Genomic DNA, 15,000 nt, shown 5'->3' with positions numbered 1-15,000 from the left:
ATTTGTTGTCCTGGCCCAAAGCCGCAGCCCCTCGCTTGCAGAAGATGAAATATGCTAATTAAAAATCATGTAATCCATATCAGGTTTCCTAGGGTTATGGAATTAAAACTAAGGCTAACCAGCATACCCCCCCACCCCCACCCCTAAAACGTAGCCGGACTGCCTACGTGGCGGGGTAAAAAAGGACATGTACGTTAAAAAATAATCAAGTACTTAAAAGTGAACAGCCCACAAACGCAAAAGAAGTAGAAGAAGCAGAAGAAGAAGAGGAAAGAAGTCCAATTTATACAAAAAGACCAAAATGCGCTGTATAAGCATTTGCAGACAGCTAGGCTCTTCGGGATTACGAAAATGGCGCTGGGTAAACGCGTGCGTGGGAAGTAAGCAGATAATAAAGAGGTATTAACTATCAGGACCAATTTATGCGGTAGTATACCATGTCTACTATGTACATTTACGAGTCGGTCACTTTCACCCTCACGTCTTGGGTACATGAGCAAGGTCAATGTGTGTGCCAGTTACGCTTGATTTGTGTCGCGCTTCTTGTCTCGAACTAAAAGCATCTTCTGTATGTTTCGCGCAATTAGGATACAACATTAACTAATTGCGAGTGTGCTGAAAAGATAATAGCTCTACCCCCAGGTTATCTAAATTGGGCCGATGACCGGTTATTAACGAGGAGCAGGAGAATATAATGGAAATGCTTTAAAGAAGAATGGTATGGGATGAAAAGAGCGCCGGTTGAAAGCTTTCAGGCCTGTTGTGGTGTCTGCATTAGCCCGGGAGTGAAGGGCACTTTGTTTCGTTGTCAGCATGTATTGGCTGAGAGTGTCTGGCCGAGTGGACTGACAGGCCATTTTGGACATCTCAGTCGATGCATTTGGAGGGAAAAGGTCTGGCTTCTGTGTATAATGAGTGGATAATGCAGACCTAAGCTAGGGTATGGTGGCCCGGTCTGTTGTGTGAGTGACTGGGTTAATTGATACACATTAATGTTGTATATATAAAAGGGGGGAGTGGCTTGTTCTAGTGGGGTGTGTGTATGTGTGTGCGTGTGTATGTGCGTGTGTGCGCGCGTGCGTGTGTGTGTGTGTGTGTGTTTCAGTGCGTGCGTGCGTGTGTGTGTGTGTGGCACTGTTTTAGTGAGTGTGTGTGATAGTGTGTTTGTGACAGTGTATGTGTGCATCCGTGTGTGTTGCCATCACAGATGTTTAACTGAAAATATCAGTTAACGACGATAGTGTATCTGCTGTACTGTGTCATGTATATTTTGTGTGTGATTTTGTGTATACGTTTTAGTTATCATCGTCAGTGATACCTTTCCCAAAGCAAATAGTCACAATTTAAAACAGAAACCCTTATAGACAGGAAAAGCCACTGTCGTTGAAAGCAGAGTCTACAACAGGTCTACGAGACTTAGTGTAGGGTGACTGGGGACGATATAAAAGAACACATTCTGGTAAAATCACGTACAATATACCCACTCCACACAACTAAAGGCAAGCACTCAAGGCTTGATCAAGCGCACTGGGTTATGCTGCTGGTCGGGCATCAGCCAAGCAGATCTGCTGTGGCGTATATGGGTTTGTCCGAACGCACTGACTCCCCCATGAGAAACTGAAAATGACTGGGGATGAACGATAAGCTGATTTGAATGGAAGAAACGTCACCAGGTTTGTTCCACGGCAGACACACTGTGACAGGTGTCATAGCCGAGAGGTGGTGAGCACATTGGACTTTCAATTCAAAGGTCCCAGGTCACGGCGCCTGGTTTGGTTAAGGGTGAAGATTTTTCCGATCTTCCAGGTCAACAGAAGCAAAGACCTGCTAGTGCACGAACCTCCATCGTGTAAAGACATGCGGAATATCAAACGCGCGCATTAGATATCCCGCGGCAATCTAAAGTCAGTGTCCGGTGGGTTTGGGAATCACCGACGAACATTCACGGCATGCACACCTCCGAAAATGGAGTATGACTGCCTAATTGGTGTCATATACTGTACCATGTCAAACTGATGCAAACTAGGCCTATGGTTTGCTCTGTTTGGCCAAATTTCGCGCGGCTAACAGTGAAAAGACGCCCCTCTTAGTCTGGCCCGCTCTTAGCCAATCAAACGCCTCTAACAGCTATAAGCGCTGAATCATTCCTTTGGCCAAGGCTCTCCACCCCGCGCGTGCCTGTGCGGAACCGCACCAGCTGAGGGCGTGAGAAATAGTGGAGGAGATAGGGGGGCTGAAAGACGTCTGTGGAGGGGGTGGAGGATATATGTGGAGAGTGTGGAAGAGGTCTGTGGAGGGGGTGGAAGAGGTCTGTGGAGGGTGTGGGAATTAAGGAATGGAAGAGGTCTGTGGAGGATGTGGGAATTAAGGAATGGAAGAGGTCTGTGGAGGGTGTGGGAATTAAGGAATGGAAGAGGAATGGAAGAGGTCTGTGGAGGGTGTGGGAATTAAGGAAGAGGTCTGTGGAGGGTGTGGGAATTAAGGAATGGAAGAGGTCTGTGGAAGAGGTCTGTGGAGGGCGTGGGAATTAAGGAATGGAAGAGGTCTGTGGAGGGTGTGGGAATTAAGGAATGGAAGAGGTCTGTGGAAGAGGTCTGTGGAGGGTGTGGGAATTAAGGTATGGAAGAGGTCTGTGGAGGATGTGGGAATTAAGGAATGGAAGAGGTCTGTGGAAGAGGTCTGTGGAGGGTGTGGGAATTAAGGTATGGAAGAGGTCTGTGGAGGATGTGGGAATTAAGGAATGGAAGAGGTCTGTGGAGGGTGTGGGAATTAAGGAATGGAAGACGTTTGTGGAGGATGTGGGAATTAAGGAATGGAAGAGGTCTGTGGAGGGTGTGGGAATTAAGGAATGGAAGAGGTCTGTGGAGGGTGTGGGAATTAAGGGATGGAAGAGGTCTGTGGAGGATGTGGGAATTAAGGAATGGAAGAGGTCTGTGGAAGAGGTCTGTGGAGGGTGTGGGAATTAAGGTATGGAAGAGGTCTGTGGAGGATGTGGGAATTAAGGAATGGAAGAGGTCTGTGGAAGAGGTTGTGGAAGGTGTGGGAATTAAGGTATGGAAGAGGGCTGTGGAAGAGGTCTGTGGAGGGTGTGGGAATTAAGGAATGGAAGAGGTCTGTGGAAGAGGTCTGTGGAGGGTGTGGGAATTAAGGTATGGAAGAGGGCTGTGGAGGATGTGGGAACAAAAGGGATGGAAGACGTCTGTGAAGGGTGTGTGAAGGTGTGGAAGACATCCGTGGAAGGGGTCTTGTGGAGGATGTGGGAACGGATGGAAGAGGTCTTTGGAAGGGGTGGCAGATGTTTGTGGAGACGTAGACAATGTATGAAGAGGACGTGGAAGAGGTCTGTTAAGGCGTGAAAGAGGTCTGTGAGGGCGTGGAAGAGTTATGTGGATGGTTTGGGGGATGTATTTCAAGGAGTGGAAGAGGTTTGTGGAGGGTGTGGAAGAGGTATGTTATGGACACGGAAGAGGCCCATAGAGGTGGTAGAAGAGGTCCATGAAAGGGTTGAATAGGTCTGTGGATGGTGTAGAAGAAGTCTGTGGAAGGCATGGAAGATGTCTGTGAAGTCTGTGGAAGAGGTGTGTTGAATTGCAGGGGTGGGAGAGGTCTCTGGAGTCGTGGAAGAGGTCTGTAGAAGGGGTGGAAGATTCTGGAGGGGTGGAAGAGGTCTTAGAAGAGAAGAAGAGCGCTGGGGGCGGGGGAGTGGAAGAGGTCTGTGGATGGTATGGAAGATGTCTGGAGGAATGGAAGAGGACTATGGAGGGAATGGAAGAGGACTGTGGAGGGCACAGAAGAGATCTTGTGGGTGTGGTCTTGTAGTGGTTTGATTCCTGACAAAGTTGGAATGGACAGGGGTTCAGGTGGTGTTGGGGTGGGAAGGAGTGGTGAGGGATACCCAGGAAAGGAAATACGGTTTGTGTGCTATGTGGCATTTGAAAAAGAATGTTGTTGTTTTTTTTCCTTTTGGTAAAGATTTGACAGAACGTCGCATTCACAATCCCAGATCTTTGGTCACACACACACACACACACTCATGTGCGTGCATGCGTATGCACACACACACACACACACACATGTATGCATGCACACGTGCGCACGCACGCGCACACACACACACACACACACACACACACACACACACACACACACACACACCTGTATTCACTGATTTTCATCTACCCACAATTCGGAAACAAAATAGATCCAGAAAGACCCCCCCGAGTTTGGCTGCCTGAACATGGCGGGGTTAAAAACAGTCATACACGTAAAAGCCCATTCGTGTTCATTCAAGTGAACGTGGGAGTGCAGCTGACGAACACAGAAGAAGAGAAGAAGAAGATCCAGAAAGCTGACAAAAGAGAGAGGGATGTGGGAGGTGTAGAGAGCCGCAGAAAAATAAAGAAAAGAACAGAAAGAAGAAGAGAAATAAAGTAAAGGGTGCCTGCCTATTAACAGCCTCCTCCAGTTTTCCCCCCGTGAAGATGTCTGTGTCTGTGTCTGCTTCCTTGCACTAGTTCTGCTTTGTGTTTGTAAAAAGGTCAACCACCCCTTTTGCATCGGGGGAAGTTGTTGAGGTCACAGACTTCTCGGTCATCCCTGGTGGTGTCTTAACAATTGAACAGAATGGGTCATGTTGCATGTTTGTTGCACAGGGTTGTTCTTTGTTAGTTTTGGTGAAACGTTTTTTTGGTGTGTTTTTTTTCAAATATTATTATAATGAAAGGATGTTGTGTTGTTGCTGTTGTTTTTAAATAAGTAAGGGTGCTCTTGTATCATTTTCAGTTCAGCATTTATGCAGACATGCATCCATACATGCACACAAACACACACACACATGCACACGCACACACACACACTACATACATACAAACATATATATTTGCATGCACACACACACACACACACACACACACACACACACACACACACACACACACACACACACACACACACACACACACACACACACACACACACAGGTAGACATGCACCTGTATTCACTGGACAGTGGGGGAGATAGGGCATGCTCAAGACACCATTGTTTTCTCTGATTTTTAGGAATGGATTGGCTGATGATTGATGCACATACCAATTTCTTTGAAGCCAATAAAGATTCCAAAGTCTTGAGTCAACAGTATATGGTGCACTGAATACAGCATCAAAAATAAGTACATTGAATTTACAATGTATGTTATATTGAATTTAGCATTGAAAATCAAAACTAAGTACTTTGAATCTGCAATATGTGGTCTGTTGAATAAAGCATCAATAATTTAAAATCGATATCACTGATTTTAATCTAGCATTTATCTTTGGATGTATGTCAGTTGTTTGCAAGTTGAATGGAAACCATTTGATTGTGGAGGCACTTACAGACATATTCACAAATGGTCAATAATGTACAGTGCCATTTTATGTCAGATTGCATTTTGTGTTATGGCTTCATATAATATCACACTTTCACATTGTATAATTGTATCTGATCAAAGAAATTTAATTGTAGTGAAAACAGCATTACTACGAACGTCACCCATCCTGATAACTGAACCCACTTACCCAGGTTATTGACCGCCTCATTACATGCGTGTGGAATTTCCATGCCAATTATTTCTTGGTCACTGACCCCTTCTGTTCTTACATGGCCCCAGATTTGTATGTATGTTGATAGAGGGTGTTCATGATGCTGCAATTAGATGTATGTGTGTTATGTATCTGTGTGTGGGTGTGGGTGAGTGTGTGCACATATGTGGGTATGTGCTCATGTATATGGGTGTGTATGCTAACTCGGCTTATATCACAGATTGACATAAGTTTACATTTGGGCCAACAGCAAAGTGAGAGCTGTATTATCAGTGGTTTCTCCAGTCAATGGGAAATCATTTACGACTGACTATCATATAAATGCTAATGTGCGAGTGTCCGCAAGTTAAGTTAAAGTGGCCTGATTTCCTTCCTGTTGAACATTTGATCACTTGTCTTGGGTGTGTCCGTCTTCTTCTTCGTTCAGTTGCCTCACCTACATACTCTCAGAAAGAAATGTTTTGTTTCAAGTTTTTTTGTTTGTTTTTTTTTGTCTGTCGCAATAGATTTGTCTGTGTGAAAATCAGGCTGCGCTCCCCTGGGTGAGTGTGTCGCCACAATGCAGCACCATCCTTTTTATTCTTTTTTTTCTTTTTTCTTTTTTTTTTCCAGGTGTTCTGTCTCCAAGTGTATTTGTTTCACAATCACAGTGGATCTTTCTGCAGAATTTTGCCAGGGACAGCGTTTTTCTTGCCTTGTTTTACATGCACTAAGCACAGGCTGCACACTAAGACCTTGGTTTATCATCTCAGCCGAAAGACTAACACCCACACCACCACTCAAGGTTTAGTGAAGTGGAGGAAGGGGAGGTGGGAGCAGTCAAAAAATCCTGGTCCATACATGGGACTCGAACCATCGCTTCCTGGTTGGGTTGAACACATTACCACCAGGCTGCCACTCCACATAATAGCCATGGATTCCCCAAGATAAATAAATGGAAGACTTTCTTTTTTTTTTTTTTTGGTCACAACAAATTTCTCTTTGTAAAATTCTGGCCCCTTTCACCATGTAGAGCGCATCACCACAGTGCAGTTCCTCCATCTTCTTCTGTCCATAGAACCATCTAAACAGCCTTGGTTTTCTTCTGGCCATGGAATTATCTAAACAGCTCCATGGAACCATCTAAACAGCCTTGGTTTTCTTCTGTCCATGGAATCATCTAAACAGCCTTGGTTTTCTTCTGTCCATAGAAACTTCTAAACAGCCTTGGTTTTATTCTGTCCATAGAAGCATCTAAACAGCCTTGGTTTTATTCTGTCCATAGAAGCATCTAAACAGCCTTGGTTTTCTTCTGTCCATAGAAACTTCTAAACAGCCTTAGTTTTATTCTGTCCATTGAAACTTCTAAACAGCCTTGGGTTTTCTTCTGTCCATGGAATTATCTAAACAGCCTTGGGTTTTCTTCTGTCCATGGAATTATCTAAACAGCCTTGGGTTTTCTTCTGTCCATAGAAACTTCTAAACAGCCTTGGGTTTTCTTCTGTCCATGGAATTATCTAAACAGCCTTGGGTTTTCTTCTGTCCATGGAATTATCTAAACAGCCTTGGGTTTTCTTCTGTCCATGGAATTATCTAAACAGCCTTGGGTTTTCTTCTGTCCATAGAAACTTCTAAACAGCCTTGGGTTTTCTTCTGTCCATGGAATCATCTAAACAGCCTTGGTTTTCTTCTGGCCATGGAATTATCTAAACAGCCTTGGTTTTCTTCTGGCCATGGAATTATCTAAACAGCTTTGGGTTTTCTTCTGGCCATGGAATTATCTAAACAGCCTTGGGTTTTGGGGGGGACTGTTTCAGGCAGATCTGATTGGGCAGAGCCTGTTCGACATCCTTCACCCCCGAGACATCTCCAAGGTCAAAGAGCAGCTCTCCTCGTCGGATATCACACCAAGGGAGCGCTTCATCGACGCTAAAAGTGGGTCTGCCATGGATGTTCCTGGTTGTTGTTTTTTTATGTGAATGTTTTACACTAATTTAGGGTAAGCTCTCCAGGCCTGATCAGCCAGTTGGGTTTACATGAACGTCGAGCAACTGCCTGTTTTGTTTTTTTTTGTTTGTTTTTTTTCAGCAGTTTGGTGTAGCGCATATGGAGTCTGCATGCTTTGACATATCCTTGAAACTTATACTGGTGATGAGATGGGTGTCTGTGTTTGTGTGATGGTAGTAACTGTAGTTGTAGTGGTAGTTTGTGGGGTTTTTTGGTTTTGTTTTTGTTTTTGTTCTTTTGTTATTGTAGTTTTATTCTTTTTTTCACATGCGTGGTATTAGATTTAGGTGTGTGTATTTACATGCTTCTGTGCTGTGTGTGTGTGTGTGTGTGTGTGTGTGTGTGTGTGTGTGTGTCTAGTAGTAGTGCTTTTCTTCAATGTCTTTTCAGAATGTGATATTAGACATGGTTGTGTATGTACTTAAAGGTGTATGTGCTTCTTTGTGCATGTGTGTGTGTGTGTGCTTCTGTGTGTACCTGTGTCTTTGTGCTTTTGTCTGTGAATATGTGTGTGTGTGTGCTTCTGTGTCTATGCATTTGTGTGTGTGTTTGTGTATGTGCATTTGCATGTGTGTGTGTTTTTGTGAGTGTGTGTGCATTTGTGTGTACCCAGTATGTATGTGTGTGTGTGTGTGTGTGTGTGTGTTCAAATGTATGTGATTGTATAAGTGTGTGTGTAAGAGTGTATGTATAAGAGTGTGTGTATGTAATGTTTGTGTGTTTGCATATCATGCATGTTTGGCATTAGACATCTGACCCAGTGTTCACCAGTGACTAAGCGTGTTGGGTTACGCTGCTGGTCAGGCATCTGCTTGGCAGATGTGGTGTAGCGTATATGGATTTGTCCGAACGCAGTGACGCCTCCTTGAGCTACTGAAACTGATACTGATAGTGATACTGCTACTGATAGTGATACTGATACTCACCAGTGATCTGGGTTCAAGGCCCAGTTTCAACATGGTGTCATGCCCTTGGTAAGAGCTTTTTACTCGTATTTCCCTCACTCCACCCAGGTGTGAACACCTACCTGACTTCAGTTGGGGAAGGTGAAAACAACAGGAGAGGGCTGGGCCCTGCCTTCCTATGCCCAGCCCTGGACACAGTGGATATGAATTCACTGCCTTCCTATGCCCAGCCCTGGACACAGTGGATATGAATTCACTGCCTTCCTATGCCCAGCCCTGGACACAGTGGATATGAATTCACTGCCTTCCTATGCCCAGCCCTGGACACAGTGGATATGAATTCACTGCCTTCCTATGCCCAGCCCTGGACACAGTGGATATGAATTCACTGCCCTGATGGTCGTGAAAAGCAATGAGACCTTTAACCCTTTCACCACCAGTCAATTTAGAGTACAAAATTCCCTTATTGTATAAACACAGAAAAGACAGTTGCTAAGAATAGCTGGGGGATTCCCCCTGCGATGTATAGAAAATATGGCCTATCCTACCACCGAACATTAAGAGCAGTAGGTTCATGGATAACAGACCAATGAATGGCCAGCATGGGTCCTCTACCACGCCTGTGCATAAATGCGAGCTTGGCGATGAAAGGGTTAACCTTTTCTTTTCTTTTCTTTTCTGAATACAGCAATGATGCCAGTGAAGACGGAGATGCCTCAGAAACAGACCCAGCTGTGCCTGGGAGCACGACGCTCCTTCTTCTGTCGCATGAAGAGCAACAGCAAAAACAATTCCAACATGTCGGCCCCCGTCAAGGTGAAAAAGGAACCCTTGGATTCCCAGTACCATCGGAAGCGACGAACAGGTGGGTGATGGCGTGTTGTTGTTTTTCTGTGTTTCTGGGGCATGTGGCTGTGGGTGGCTTCTTTGGACCTGGACAGGTAGAGACACCTTCCTGCCCTCCATTTGTATTTGTATTTGTATTCCTTTTTTTCACAACAGATTTCTCTGTGTGAAATTCGGGCTGCTCTCCCTAGGGAGAGCGTGTCGCTACACTACAGCGCCACCCATTTTTTTGTATTTTTTCCTGCGTGCAGTTTTATTTGTTTTTCCTGTCGAAGTGGATTTTTCTACAGAATTTTGCCAAGAGCAACCCTTTTTTTGCTGTGGGTTCTTTTACGTGCGCTAAGTGCATGCTGCACACGGGACCTCGGTTTATCGTCTCATCATGACTAGCGTCCAGACCACCACACAAGGTCTAATGGAGGGGGAGAAAATATCGGCAGCTGAGCCGTGATTCGAACCAGCGCCCTCAGATTCTCTCGCTTCCTAGGCGGACGCGTTACCTCTAGGCCATCACTCCACTTCTGGAGTCCGCTCCATCAGTCTTCTAGTCTTGGTTACAGCCTTGCCTTGTGGGTAGACTTTTGGAAAGTCATAGCGTAAGGGAGTAAACCAAATCACAGTACCATCGGAAATGATGACTAGGTGAGGAAGGGTGTTTTTTAGTTTTCTCTATTTCGAGGAATGTGGGTGTGGGTGGGTTCTTTGGACCTGTACAGGTAGAGAGACCTCCCTGCCCTCTATGAGCCTTCTAGCCTTGCCCCCCCCCCCCCCCCAACCCCTCCCCCTGCCCCCCCACCTCCCGGGTAGGCTTTGGGAAAGTCAAAGGCTAAGGAGGAAATTTTAAAAATCCATAGTGGAGCCCCTAAGGCGGCTTGGTGATGAAGCTCATCACATTCTGGCAGCTCCTGCAGGTCAGTCATAATCAGGATGTGTCGCTTTCCGTCCACCCTAGCTACAGTGGCTGGAGGGGGAGGGGGAGAGTGGAGGGGGGGTGTCAAGGTGTTCAGACAACCTATGGCTTCCATTCGCTCTTTTTCTTTTTTCACCCAGGATTCAGTGACTCCATTCTCTTTCAGGAGTCACTGGCATCCTCATCGTTTGTGTCCATGGTTATGTTGTGCGCAGCAACTCCCGTGATCTCTTGTATGTACCAAGGGGCTTTAACATGTCTGTATGTACAAAGGGCCTTTAACATGTCTGTATGTACAAAGGGCCTTTAACATGTCTGTATGTACCAAGGGGCTTTAACATGTCTGACCGTTTTTAGATCTTTTGTATGTACCAAGGGGCTTTAACATGTCTGACCGTTTTTAGATCTTTTGTATGTACCAAGGGGCTTTAACATGTCTGACCGTTTTTAGATCTTTTGTATGTACCAAGGGGCTTTAACATGTCTGTATGTACCAAGGGCCTTTAACATGTCTGTATGTACCAAGGGGCTTTAACATGTCTGTATGTATCAAGGGGCTTTAACATGTCTGTATGTACCAAGGGGCTTTAACATGTCTGTATGTACCAAGGGCCTTTAACATGTCTGTATGTACCAAGGGGCTTTAACATGTCTGTATGTATCAAGGGGCTTTAACATGTCTGACCGTTTTTAGATCTTTTGTATGTACCAAGGGCCTTTAACATGTCTGTATGTACCAAGGGGCTTTAACATGTCTGTATGTACCAAGGGGCTTTAACATGTCTGACCATTTTTAGATCTCTTGTATGTACCAAGGGGCTTTAACATGTCTGACCATTTTTAGATCTCTTGTATGTACCAAGGGGCTTTAACATGTCTGTATGTACCAAGGGGCTTTAACATGTCTGTATGTACCAAGGGGCTTTAACATGTCTGTATGTACCAAGGGCCTTTAACCCCTAGGCTGCCTGCATGACGAGATAACTCGTCATGGCAAGCATGCTTCGCTGCCTGCATGACGAGATAACTCGTCATCGAAATATTCTGACTTTTCCCTGGTTTGCATTCACTTCCTTGGCAAAAATAGTGGTAGCTTTAGCCTGGGGAATCTCTCTAGATTCTATTCATAGCTAGAAACCCCATCTACGTCATGAAGCAGTCCTTTATTTGAACGTTTTGGTTGGGTCACTGTCCAAGTGTTTGCCTGACTTCTCTCCTCGCTCGCTCAACAAAATGTCGGACTGACGCCGTGCTCAAGACATGCGATCGTGACGAACTAAATCAAAAATGATTTCTTTCTTTAGCTGATGCTCAGAAAGAACTGAAGCGTAAATTCGAAGGAGAAGATAGAGATGAACATTTATAGGACGATCTGATAGAAAATAAAGGGAGCAATCAAGAGAGTGGCCAAGATGCAACTGTCAGTGAGTGATGTCAGCTGTACAGCTGTTAGCAGACGACAGATGACCGAATTGGCAGCAGAGCGATAGTCTTGGCACGTAGCCAACGCGGTCTGATGAGAACTGAATCAAGTGACCGTGTGAGAGGGGTGAGGAGGAGGGGGGGGTGGAGACTGAGGGGGCGTGGCCTCACATCCATCTTATCACTTGGAGAAGTCACAATGTATTGTGTATCTATCTCTTAAAAAAAAAATATATATATATATATATATATATTGTGGTTGTTCTAGTATGATTTTGTGTTTGCAGATATCCATTTGTCCAGAAAATATGATGTTTTTGTGCAAATTACCTGACTAATGTTTGTAATGAACAAGTTGAAAATGTGACAAAAAACAAAACACTGATTTCAAAACAACAACATGTCACTAAAAATATATAAAATGGGAAAATAGCATGTGTTTTGTATTCTTTATTCATTTACCTTTCAGAAAATATATACTTTTATGGGTCTTTCTCCAATAACAAAGAGCACAGAATTTTTGGAAAATTTATACCCGTTTTTTGTGAAAAAACCCTGGCAAATAGATTTCACTTAAATCTTATTCTCCTGGCAGCGAAAGGGTTAACATGTCTGTATGTACCAAGGGGCTTTAACATGTCTGTATGTATCAAGGGGCTTTAACATGTCTGACCGTTTTTAGATCTTTTGTATGTACCAAGGGCCTTTAACATGTCTGTATGTACCAAGGGGCTTTAACATGTCTGTATGTATCAAGGGGCTTTAACATGTCTGTATGTATCAAGGGGCTTTAACATGTCTGACCGTTTTTAGATCTTTTGTATGTACCAAGGGGCTTTAACATGTCTGTATGTACCAAGGGGCTTTAACATGTCTGTATGTACCAAGGGCCTTTAACATGTCTGACCATTTTTAGATCTCTTGTATGTACCAAGGGGCTTTAACATGTCTGTATGTACCAAGGGGCTTTAACATGTCTGTATGTACCAAGGGGCTTTAACATGTCTGACCATTTTTAGATCTCTTGTATGTACCAAGGGGCTTTAACATGTCTGACTGTTTTACCCTATCTTTTGTTTGTACCAAGGGGCTTTAACATGTCTGTATGTACCAAGGGCCTTTAACATGTCTGTATGTACCAAGGGGCTTTAACATGTCTGTATGTACCAAGGGCCTTTAACATGTCGGTATGTACCAAGGGCCTTTAACATGTCTGTATGTACCAAGGGCCTTTAACATGTCTGACCATTTTTAGATCTCTTGTATGTACCAAGGGGCTTTAACATGTCTAACCGTTTTTAGATCTCTTGACTGTTTTACCCTGCTTATGAGCAGCCTTGCTCTGTTTTCCAGAGTAGTGCTTGCTTCATATTTTCATGTTTCCATTACCCACGGAGCACTGACATGTATAACAGAATGTTTAGTGTGCGTATTTGATTCTTTGCATGTGTATATACACACGAAGGGAACTAAGGTAATAGCAGGTCTACACAACTGTTTATCTTGAAGATGGGAAAAATTCTGTCTGTGCTTTATCATGTGTTTACTTTTTTTTGTCTGTCAGATTCAAAAAACTTCACAGTCATCCACTGTACGGGTTACCTCAAGTCGTGGTCGACGGCCAAAATTGGGCTGGAGGATGACAACGAATCAGACAACGACAGCTCTAGCCTCAGCTGCTTGGTGGCGGTGGGCCGTGTGCAAAGCTCCGCCCCCCACTTCATGTCGGAGGACAGAGGTCACATTAAGGTCCGCCCCATGGAGTACATGTCCCGCCACAGTATAGACGGCAAGTTCTCCTATGTGGATGAAAGGTAAAGACTCTTTCTGTCAGAGGGTTTATGAATGAATAAATGATATGGATAGAATGCTGAAATAGCGCCTATCCTCAGTTGGAGACCAAGCTCTAAGCACTTTACAAGCACCAAGTCATTTGCACAACAGGCTGGGTAGATCTGACTGATGGCTGCCATTTGGGTGCTCATCATTCGTTTCCTGTGTCATTCAGTCAGGTTTAAGCCACACATGCATACACACTGTGACATGTAACATTTTACGTGTATGACGGCTTTGTTATGTAAGCAGCCATACTCCATTTTCAGGGGTTTGCATGCTGGGTATGTTCTTGTTTCCATACGTCACTGAACACTGACATAGATTACAGGATCTTTGACGTGTGTATTTGTTCTTCTTCATGTATATTTACACGAAGGGGGTTCAGGCACTAGCAGGTCTGCACATACGTTGACCCTGAAGATCATTTATTTAACTTCAGTTCAAGTGAGTGATATTAGACACAAAAATGAGAAAGGAAAAGTGGTGTGTGTTTATTCTGATCAGTGAGCATACTGATAAAGTGATGGAATGTATCTGACCATGGTAATGTATGTTTGGATCAGCATACATGTAGCCCAAAATCAATGAAATTGATGTGATGAATTAATCAACGACAGAAAATAATTTTGTCTTCAGGCTGATGAAACTGTATGCATCCACACATATCCACATGCACATTTGCTGTTTATGTACACACACAGTTAAACACATGTGCATGCGTGATTGTATGCATTTACACCCAGATCCATAAACACATTTTTTCTTTATTTTCTTTGAGAAAGATAATCACCCTCTACATTAGAATGATCTTAATAAAGAAATCATATTCATCAACATCTTTATCACCATCATGAAAAAGCAAATTAAATCTTCAACATTGAAATAATCACGATCATGAATACAAAAAGAAATGATATTCATCGTCATCGTTGCCATTACGAAAAAGAAAAGAAAAAAAGAAATGCCAACAGCCCCAGAAGCCAGACTAACAGACAGCATTTTGATTTTTTTTTTTTTTTTTTTTTGGGGGGGGGGGGTGGTGGGGGGATTGGTATGTGTGTGTGTGTGTGTATTCTTTTTGTTTTCATAGCTATTGTGATTCTAGGTTACTTTGAGAACTATTTGGGACTCCGGCCTTTTTTTCAGAGCGACTGTGATTTTAGGCTATCTACCTCAAGAACTGTTAGGGACGTCAGTTTACGAGTACTACCACCAAGACGACATTGCTACAATGGGCAGAGTGCACAGGAAAGGTATGTGCACATTGTTTCTGATTCTCATGGCTTTGTTGTTGTTTGGTGGGGGGCGGGGGTGGGGGTGGGGGTTCCTCATCTTTTTCTTTTTCTTTCCAGTCTTTCAGTCTGGCTGGCTGCTTTTCTGTCCATTTCTAAGTCTGTCGGTCTCCCTCTGTCCTCTTTTTTTTTTCTCTCTCTTTCTCTCTTCCCCTTTCTCTCTGTCTGTCTGTCTGTCTGTCTGTCTGTCTGTCTGTCTCTCTCTCTCTCTCTCTCTCTCTCT

General features: G+C 44.0%; 1 protein-coding gene across 1 annotated transcript in view; it reads left to right on the top strand.

Moving 5' to 3' along the window:
• LOC143286362 (protein cycle-like) overlaps positions 1 to 15,000 on the top strand; it is a 44,658-nt gene that overhangs the window by 20,216 nt on the left and 9,442 nt on the right. The window contains exons 7-10 of the mRNA XM_076593902.1: positions 7,377 to 7,494; positions 9,160 to 9,336; positions 13,214 to 13,463; positions 14,632 to 14,738. Coding sequence (XP_076450017.1) covers positions 7,377 to 7,494; positions 9,160 to 9,336; positions 13,214 to 13,463; positions 14,632 to 14,738 — 652 coding nt within the window. The remainder of the gene's footprint in view (positions 1 to 7,376; positions 7,495 to 9,159; positions 9,337 to 13,213; positions 13,464 to 14,631; positions 14,739 to 15,000) is intronic.

The sequence above is a fragment of the Babylonia areolata genome, chromosome 10, assembly GCF_041734735.1.
Source record: "Babylonia areolata isolate BAREFJ2019XMU chromosome 10, ASM4173473v1, whole genome shotgun sequence".
NCBI classification, from domain to species: Eukaryota; Metazoa; Mollusca; class Gastropoda; order Neogastropoda; family Buccinidae; genus Babylonia; species Babylonia areolata.
The sequence above is the reverse complement of the archived record's forward strand: the minus strand, read 5'-3'. Positions and strand labels throughout refer to the sequence as shown.